The sequence below is a fragment of the Charadrius vociferus genome, unplaced genomic scaffold (genome assembly GCF_000708025.1).
Source record: "Charadrius vociferus isolate BGI_N301 unplaced genomic scaffold, ASM70802v2 scaffold132, whole genome shotgun sequence".
NCBI classification, from domain to species: Eukaryota; Metazoa; Chordata; class Aves; order Charadriiformes; family Charadriidae; genus Charadrius; species Charadrius vociferus.
This window is the reverse complement of record NW_009647028.1, coordinates 213,393-222,809: the sequence shown is the minus strand read 5'-3', so window position 1 is coordinate 222,809 and position 9,417 is coordinate 213,393. Positions and strand designations below refer to the sequence as shown.

Genomic DNA, 9,417 nt, shown 5'->3' with positions numbered 1-9,417 from the left:
GGGGGGGGGGGGAGGGGAGGTTGGGTGCCCCAAACTCAGACGCAGGTTAGGGTTACCCCTCCCCTGCCTGTCTCCCTTAGTGGGGACCCTGCTGCTTTCCACTCCAGATCCTTGAGGACTACCTGCTGGTGGAAGATGCACCTCTGCTGGAGGAGATGGCTGAGGAGGATGAAGAGCTCGACCTGTACAATGAGATGACTTTTGGGTTAGGTAAGATCTCAGGGTTGGGTCCATCAGCCAGCACCCAACGAGGTGAGGAGGATGGAGGTGGGGGTTGAGGAAAGCCTCTTCCTGCTTGATGAGGAGCTGAGTTGGGAACAGGAATGCTGGTGGGCACTTCCCAGGCTCTCGCCCACCCTGACACGCTCTCCTTCCCCCCTCCAAGACCGAGACTCCACTGAGGAGGACACCACAAAACCCCTGATGCCTCTGGAGATGAGCCCTGAGCTGGCTGAAGCAGCAGCAGAGGAGACCGAGGCTGGGGAGGAACTGGAGCCCGGAGCAGCTGAGCCGGAGGAGCTGGGAGAGCCCCAGGAAGAAGGTGGGATGGAGCCGGAGGTTGAGCAGTTTGGCTCTGAGTTGGAGGAAGAAGAGGAGGAGCTGGGGACTGAGGAACAGGAGGAAGACCAGGAGCCCTGCGAGGAGCCCAATGATCTGGGAGACCCAGCAGTGATGAGAGCCGTACAGAGCAAACCCACGTTGGAGGTGACACATCAGTGGGGAGGAAGGGGAACCAAACCTGTGGGTTCTGCCCCATCAGGGGCACCGGGGGTGACTTGGTCCCTGCCTGAGGGAGGGAGACCTGCTATGCAGGGGCTGAGTACGTGCTCTTTGCCCACAGAGCCAGGACTCGGCTGTGCTGGACAGCAGGATTGGTGCTTGCTGGGCAGAGTTTGGCAAAGAGGACATGGTAAAAATGTCCCCCCACATCCGGTGACAGGGCTGAGTGGCCTCTGTGGTGTCCCCTGCCCCTTTCCTCCTGTCCTCCTTCTCCTTGCTGACCATCTCCCTGTCTTCCAGCTGCCAATGGATCCTGCAGTGTGGGGTTTCTGCCCACAGAGCCAGGACTCGGCTGTGCTGGACAGCAGGATTGGTGCTTGCTGGGCAGAGTTTGGCAAAGAGGACATGGTAAAAATGTCCCCCCACATCCGGTGACAGGGCTGAGTGGCCTCTGTGGTGTCCCCTGCCCCTTTCCTCCTGTCCTCCTTCTCCTTGCTGACCATCTCCCTGTCTTCCAGCTGCCAATGGATCCTGCAGGCTGGGGTTCCTGCCCTGCCAGCATCCCGTCCCCCCACGGGCTGGAGGTGGGTACCCCTGGCCAGGACCTCGGGGACTGGCCGAGGGCTCCCCAGTACCCTGGACCAAGGGTCATGCAGGCAATTTGGAGCGCCCAGGGTGCCTCCAAAGCCTCGTCACAGCTCTGGAGGTCCATGGATGTGTCTCTTGGGTGCCAAGGCTGTGGGCAGAGGTGCCCACCCTAAGCAGAGCCTGGGTTTGAAGGCAAAGCTGTTGAGTTTAGGGGGACTGGGACCCCCATGCCAGGTGTCTCCATGGGTCCCCTGCTATTGCATGCCACCAGGGTGGGAGCCTGGCTGGTGCCTGGTCCAGCTGAGAAATAAACAAAGGTTTTGGTGAGCTGCTCAGTGTGTGGGGAGCTAAATTGATCCCAGCTGAGCCCCGTTCCCATCTCCTGCTGCCTCCTCCCTGCAGGATAAAGCCATCCTCCAGGTCCTGGAGAGGCCCCCACCATCCACCAACGTGGCCCTCGACTTCCTTGGCTCCCCCATGCAGCGGGGCTACGGGGGCTCTCCCCGGCTCAAGCGCCCCAACTTAAGGCTTATGTCCCCCAAGTCCTTCCCCCAGCGATTTCTCCGGCAGGTAACGGGTTTTGGGGGGCTCTTGCATCCCCTCTTTCTCTGCCCTCCCCTCCCCAGAGGTGCAGCCTCGAGGACAGTCTTGTCCCAGCGACACCTCCCCGTCTCCTGCCCTGCAGCAGTCACCTCTGATGCCTCCCTCCCCGTGCTCTCCTCGGCCCTTCGTGCCAACTCGCAGACCCTCTCCGCTCTTCTCTTCCAACCAGGTAACACAGCAGGTTGTGAGCCACTGTTGTGTCCCCTCTGAGGTGGCCCTGGAGCGGCAGGGGGTGGGGATGGTGCCTCTGTAAAGCTCTGCCGTCCGGGGCAGACTTTGCAGCTTTGTCTAATCCTGAGCATCTGTCTCCGCATCTTGCTGATGGGGAAAGTGGAGCCACCGATGTAGCCCTTGCTTCATAAATCTATTTGTCCTGATGTCCCCATGGGACCTACACCGGGCATGGCGTTGTGCTTGGTGTCATGCTGTGGCACTGGTGATAGACCTAGGGCATGCAATCCCTGGTGACACCTGGGTCCCCTTGCCTTGCTCAGCTGTAATGGCAGGATCCCTGGGGGTTATCTCCTCACTATGGGGCCCCTCTGTGCAGGGAGACGGTGCCACCTGTGAAGATGGGCGCCAGAAGCCAGCACGGAGGTGGCAGACCTCTCCAAGACCCTCAGAGGATGCTTCTCTCTTCCTCTCCAGACTGCAGGGTATGCGTCTCCCACCCCTTTCCGGCCCATGTCACCCAACATCAGCAGCCCACCGCAGCCTCTTGCCATGCACTTTGGTCCCATGTCTCCTTCTTTGGACCCCACTCTCTTCTTCAGTCCATCAGCCAGCGGTCAGCTGAACCTCAGGTAGCAGGATGACGAGCAGGGTGCCCGGGTGGGACCACAGGGAGCCCTGCAAAGCAGCTGGGGGTGGGTGTCCCCCCTCTGGGGTTGGCTCTGGTGTGGGTGCAAAGCCCCTGTCTGGTCTTCCTCGCAGCGTGCCCAGCCATATGACCCAGCTGCACCCCCAGCACCAGCGGATCCTGACGCAGCGGCAGCAGCAAGGCAGGCAGGCGCAGAGGTACGGGTGTCCCCAGGGAGCTGCGGGGTGGTGGGTGGGGTGGGCTCTGGGCAGTCACAGCAGGTTGTGATCTTCTCCTGCACCAGCATGTCCCCCAAGAAGTTGTGGTCTCCTAAAGCGGACCCTTATGCTGGGCTGATGACCTCTAAGGAGAAGGACTGGGTCGTCAAGGTGGAGATGATCCAGCTGCAGAGCGAGAACATGGATGATGACTACTACTACCAGGTGAGCTCCTGCCAGCAGTGCTGGTGGCTTACCCTGCTCCTCAGGGGCTTTATCTCTTTGGGAGCCAGAAGGTGCCTGGGCTCATGGTGCCTCCCCTCCTGGCTATGCCTGTCGGCCGTTACAGATGTACTACCACCGACTGGAGCGCAAACAGGCAGAGGAGGAGCTCCTTGGTGGGCGCAACAAGCAGGAGCCGCCCAAGCTGGTCACGCCATTCATCCAGAAAGTGGAGACGTACGACTCTGGTGAGGGGCTGGGCTGGGTGGTAGTGGGCTGGATGAGGAGATGGGTTGCAGCACGTGTTCTCACCGTATCCCATCTCTCTTCCAGTGGTGCGCATCGCGGGCTCGCTGGGCCAGGTGGCAGTGTCCACCTGCTACAGCCCTCGCCGGGCCATCGATGCTGTGCACCATGCCCTTGTGGAGGAGGTAGGTGAGGGGAAGCCGGGCTGATGGGTGCCCTGGATGCCTGGGGACACATCTCTGAGCTTTCCCCAGGTCCTGGAGTAGCTTTAGCAGGACCTTAAGGAGCTGCTACAACTGAGCGTGGGTGCTGCCCCGCCTCGGGGTGCTGCTCCAAGCTGTGGAATGGAGCAAGCGCTGCCTCAGCAGTAGCAGCTTGTCCCCTGCCAAGGGTGGGATGGGGCTCCAGACAATCAGAGCTGGCCATGGCCTCCCCGTGGGATTGCCTTGAAGCCTGAAGCTGCCTCTGATCCCCAGGGAGCAGCTGGCCCAGCGCTCTGCTGCCAGCGGTGTCTGGTGCTGGCTGTAACTGTTGTGCCTTCCTTTCTCCCCTCCTGAAGGCAGCGGGGAGCCACCGGCTTCGGGCACTGCACAGGATCGAGAAGGTGAGCGAGCCGCAGTTCGGGGCAGGGTGGGATGGTGCAGAGGCTTGGTTTTCATCCAAGGAGCTCTGTGAGCCTAGGCAGAGGTCCTGGATAACCAGTTGGTAACAGATGCTCCAAGCTTCCCCCTTACCCTGTGCCATTTCTCCAGCTTTTTCTGCAGTTGCTGGAAGTGGAGGAGACGCAACGGAAGATGTCCCTGGCCCCGGAGGGGAAGCAGCCCTGCTGTGAGGAGCAGAAGAGCCAAGAAGTGGAGCGTATCTACCAAGTCTTGAAGATCAGAGCTTGCAGAAGTGAAGAGTGAGTTTGTGCTGTGGGGAGAAGGGAGTAGGTGGCACCTCCTGGTCCTCACGGGGTTCAGATGGTCACAGATGAGTTGTTCTGGGTGACGGCAAGGGTTGGATCCTGTCTTCCATGTGTCACCGTGGCCTGTGCAGACCCTGCCCATGAGTCTCGTCCTCCACTGCAGCTGATGCTGGTCTTTCTGGATGGACAGAGATGCTACAGGTCCCTCGGGATCTGTGCCAATGGAGCCTTCGTCCCCAGGGAGGCAGAGGATGAATTCCTGCAACTCCTATGTGTGCGGAAGGGCAAGAAGCTCACAGCCCGGCTGCTGCCCCACCTGACCCGGGAGCAAGCGGAGAAGATCCTGCTGACCATCACCCACCACCTGCCCTTCCTCATGAAGAAGGACATGTTGGATGAGGCGAGCACCTCCAGCCAGGGCAGGGCCATCCCAGGCTGCCTCCTTCCCTGTCTGCTCTTGCTGGGGGGGGCACCCTGGGCAATGGGGGGACCCATCTTGCTGGGTCCCAGTACAGCCAGGCAGCTGGTGGGGTTGACATGAGACAGGAGCCTCTTTCCTTCCTTGGGAAGGAGGAGAAAGGTCTCCAGGAGGGGTTAAAGCAGTCCTGGTGGCAGTGTACCCCAGGGGGGTGCAGTGGTTGGCCTTTGTCTCCCCCAGGTGTTGGGATGGGGCTCAGGGATGGGGCTGTGGCCGTGATGGGTGAAACAGTCTCAGATTCCTGCTCTCCTCTCTGCCCTGCCCAGTCTCTCTCCCTGCTCTACAGCCCGTTGAATGAAGTGGTGGGTGGGATGACCTTCAGCAAACTCATTGAGGTCCTGCAGAAGATGACCAGGCCTCTGCCTGAGTCCCCTGAGCTCCCCCTTGCCATGGCCTTGAAGAACCAGGTAGGTGGCCCCAACAAAGGCAGAGCTGTGCATCATCCCTGGGGAGCCATCACTGCCAGCTGCCTGTAACACCCTCCTGGTGCTTCCTCACAGTTTGGCATCTCCTTGCTCTACTCCCTGCTGAGCCACGGCGAGAGGCTGCTGTCCTCCGATGTACCACTGGAGCCACGTAGCGGGGACTTCGAGATGTGGTGAGGGACAGTGTGAGTGATGGGTTTGGGGTTTGCTGGCTGGTGGGATGCTCACCCTCTGCGTTGATGCCCCCAGGACGGACACAGTGTTCCTGGTCGCCCGGGAGCTGTCACAAGTGCCCAAGACCTCGCTGGTGGAGCCTCTCTTCTTGCCCAGCAACCTTCTCTCACTCTTCTGCCGCTACCTGGACAAGCAGACCGTCCACCACCTGGAAGCCAAGATGGAGTGAGTACTGCATGGTGTGGCTCCCTGTCTCTCCTGGGGATCCCCTGGGAGAAGAGCAGCAGATGTCATCGAGAGCTCACTGCTTCTGTCCCTTTGGGGACCACCCTGTTGGGACACGAGTCTCCAAACCTCTGCCGGGCTGAGCTGATCCTTGTGGCTTCTTTGGGCTAGGTCGGCATCAGCTGCCAGCAGCGCGAGGGTGACACCCTGATGCTCCAGCCTTGTCCTTTCCGCGCAGGTGCTCCCCGCTGCCGTCAGAGGCTGCCATGCCGTGCTGAGCCCATGGAGCCGGGAAACGGGACCCGGTGCCAGCGCTGCCGGGAACGGGCAGGGCCCCATGCCCTGACTTTGAGTTTTGAAGCGAACACTTACCCTGGTGCGGGGCACTCCGGGTGAACCGGGCACTTGTGGGGCCGGCGCTCGAGGGCTGATGCCGACTCTGCCCCTAGTGCTCGGGAGCGCGGCACGGGGAGGCGGGTGACTTATTTTGGCCTCGCACCCAGCAGCGGTGAGGCGCTGGATCATGACGGGTGTCGAGGCAGGGTCTGCACAGGGGTGCTGGGAGCACCTGGGGGTGAGTGACTTTGTGTCCAGCACTTTGAAATAAAATAAAAAGGTGATTAACGAGCTCCTCTGGCTCCTGTGGACAGCTTCTGCTGTAAGCACAGGGGGTCCCAGAGGCATCACCTGGGCATGGAGACCCCGTGGTCAGGGATGGATGAGGGGGAATGGCTTCAAACTGGAAGAAGGTAGATTTAGATTAAATATTAGGAAGAAATTCTTTACTGTGAGGGTGGTGAGCCCCTGGCCCGGGTTGCCCAGAGAAGCTGTGGCTGCCCCATCCCTGGAGGTGTTCAAGGCCAGGTTGGATGGGGCTTGGAGCAACCTGGGCTGGGAGGAGGTGTTCCTGCCCATGGCGGGGGGGGGTGGAACTCAATCTTCAACGTCCCTTCCAACCTAAACCATTCTATGGTGGGGATCCAAATGTAAAGGGGAAGGAGAAGCCGGGAAGGATGCACAGAGGACCTGGAACGAGGATAAAGGGGGGATGGAGGAGAAGGCAACATGCTCAGAAGGGAGCAGGGAGGGGATCAGAGGACCCATATGGCTGGGGACAGAGGGGAATTGAGCCCCTGGGGTGAGGAATGGGCTGGGAGAAAAGTGTCTGTGGTGCGGAGAGCCTGTCCTGAAGGGAAAGGAAAGATCTGGGTGCACATGGGAAGGATATGGGACATCTTAAACACACGTTGGGTGAGTAATAAAGTACCTCTTCTCCCTGCTGAGCTCTCAAAGACTAGTCTAAATGCTTGTGGACGTGGTTGTGGTGAGGTACCTTGAAACATCCTTCTTGAGTGATTTTTTTTTACTGACTGTGACTACCACAAGCTGACCCTCATTTCTGCATCGAGGGCCAAGGGGCTGCCTGGGTGGAACATCTGGTCCCATTGTAGAAATCTCTGTGGCTCCTGCCAGGCTATAATGGTGGGGTTTCCCCTAATCATGTGGGACTTCTGAGCCTAGGCCACCTATGTCCATCCAGAGGTCTCAACTTGACACCCAAAGCCTGGTGTATATTCAAAAGAGGTTTGCACCAGAAAGCTGTCTCATCCTCAGACTGGTAGCTGTCATGTGCCTGAGCTCCAACCCTGTGTAGATGAGAACAGATGAACCTATTTCTTTAAACTCGCATCCTCCAGAGGTCAAACTAAGGCACAATGAGAATTTGCAGAAAATAAGCATGTGAGCGGTTGGGTGGGATTGATCTCCACTGCTTATCAAGACAGCTCACATCTCAGCTTCTGAAATACACTTCAGAAGAGCAACTGAGATGCCTGAATACAGCTGTATGGAGACAAGAGATGCTGCAGACATGATGCGGGACCTAGGGGGGCTCCTGTCCTTTGTGTTAGAGGTGGGGTGTAGGGTGTCAATCACCTAAAAGGGTGCCAGTCTAGCTGGAAGGAGCTCCAGGTCATTTTGGCAGCTGCTTTTGTCATCCTGATGCCTCTCCTGCTCATCTTGGTGTCCTACAGCCTCAGCCTGCCCTCAAAATCAGGTTTGCCAAAAAGCAGGTTCAAAGCTACCTCCAGTTGCTCCTCACACTTTATTGTTGGAAGGTTCTTCTTTGGGACAGCTATGTTCATTCCTATGCATCCCTAGCTGTCCGCTTCTATGTTACTTCAAAAGAGTGACACTGGCAGTTGTCATCAGGGTGAAAACCATCATTTCAAACCCACTGAGGTGATCTGGGAGGATATCCGCGTGGTGACCCACCTGCAAGCAAAAGGATGGACTTTGCTGCTAGAAACCCTAGAGAGAATTTCAGGCAGAAGGGAACTAGCAGCTGCTCACAGATTTGTAGGAAGAGAGGAGGATACCAGCGAGTCCTTCAAGATAAGGATAAGCCATGCTATGTTTTTTGTTTGCTATGGAGCATAGCGCAGACCCAGCATGACTCCTCCTTGCCTGAGAGCCAGCGGGGATGGAGGAGGAAAGTGCGACATGGTTGCAATTGCATAATAAACCAAATGCTCTGGAGTAGGAGGGTTGGAGGTTTCTACTGGAATTTGCTGCTTCATTGAAGGAAACAGCTGAGACAAAAGAAGGAAAATCCTTCTCTTAGTTACTCTCCCACAACCCAGGGACCTGCACCATGCCGCAGATCCCCCTGTGCACTTCCCACCTGGAGAAAGAGACCCTCTCCCTGGGGTACCACCTGGTGAATGAATTCAGCTGAGGGGTGCTCAGCAGGTCAGGGACCCTGTCTGATTTATCAGCACTGGGGTCTTTTCCCTTAATGCAAAGCCAATGAAAGTCCAGGGTCTCTCACCTGGCTCTTCTTTACCTACTGCCCTGCCTGGTTCCTTCTGGCACTGTCCTGAAAGAACCACCAGCCCCGTGAGGTGGTGGTGACCCATCACCACAAGCAAGTGACTGGACCAAGGGTGGTCACTGTGTCAGGGATATGGGGCTCATCCTGGGATGTCTTGGGGGTATGGGACTCATACTGGGATACAGGGCAGAGTATTTTGGCCTTGTACGAGACTTATTACTGGATGTTTAGGGGAGGAACCAAAGGTGGGGAGAAGGAGGGATCGAGGTTTGTGGCAGCGTCACCTGTCTTGTGCTGCTCCTGAAAACCCTCGAACGGAACAGGGGGCCATCCCAGTCAGGGTGTGAAGGGGCTGGTGGCTGTCCTGGTTAAGGTGTTGAGGGGACTGTGGCCATCTTGGTCAGGGCACTGAGAGTGACCAATGGCTGCTCAGGGTTCAGGTATCCTCGAGGTGGCTGGGGGACGGAGAGGACTGTGGCCATCTTGGTAGGGACATCACAGGCACTATGGCGTCTGGGTCAGGGCATCGAGGGGTTGGCAGCCATGGGGATGACCATGGCCATCTCAGTTGGGGCATTGACAGGACCATGACCATCTTGATTGGGGTGTTGAGGGTGCCATGGCCACCTTGGTTGGTGCATTGAGGGGACCACAATCATCTCAGTTGTGCTGGTGAGGGGAATATGGCTGTTTGGATCATTGGGAGGACCACAGCCATCTCAGTTGAGCTGTTGAGGGGGCCACGGCCATCTTGGTTAGAGCACTGAGGAGACCACAGCCACCTCAGTTGAGGCGTTGGGGGGACCGTAGCTGGCTGGGGCACTGAGGGGACTACGGCCACCCCAGCTGAGGCATTGAGGGGACACCCGCCCTTGCCGCCCTCAGGCCCGGGCTCACCCACTGCCTCCCCCCGGGGGGGGGCACACCCTCTCCCCCTCCACCGGTGCAATGGTACAGCCCGACGGGCCGCCTCGCCGCC

The 9,417-nt window shown here is 58.5% G+C and overlaps 2 protein-coding genes across 2 annotated transcripts in view; both read left to right on the top strand.

Moving 5' to 3' along the window:
* Nucleotides 1-155: 155 nt before the first annotated feature.
* On the top strand, nucleotides 156-5,883 carry PATL2 (protein associated with topoisomerase II homolog 2 (yeast)). The gene is made up of 17 exons (XM_009895544.1): nucleotides 156-210; nucleotides 386-705; nucleotides 842-910; nucleotides 1,239-1,304; nucleotides 1,711-1,885; nucleotides 2,567-2,714; nucleotides 2,845-2,928; nucleotides 3,015-3,153; nucleotides 3,278-3,398; nucleotides 3,484-3,581; nucleotides 3,956-4,000; nucleotides 4,149-4,297; nucleotides 4,544-4,703; nucleotides 5,048-5,188; nucleotides 5,282-5,379; nucleotides 5,456-5,605; nucleotides 5,844-5,883. Exons 1-17 carry the CDS (start codon nucleotides 156-158, stop codon nucleotides 5,881-5,883), a joined length of 2,058 nt encoding a protein of 685 aa, XP_009893846.1.
* Nucleotides 5,884-8,258: 2,375 nt separating this feature from the next.
* SNX1 (sorting nexin 1) overlaps nucleotides 8,259-9,417 on the top strand; it is a 17,593-nt gene continuing 16,434 nt past the window's right edge. The window contains exon 1 of the mRNA XM_009895564.1: nucleotides 8,259-8,324. Within this exon, the coding sequence (XP_009893866.1) occupies nucleotides 8,259-8,324 (66 nt within the window). The remainder of the gene's footprint in view (nucleotides 8,325-9,417) is intronic.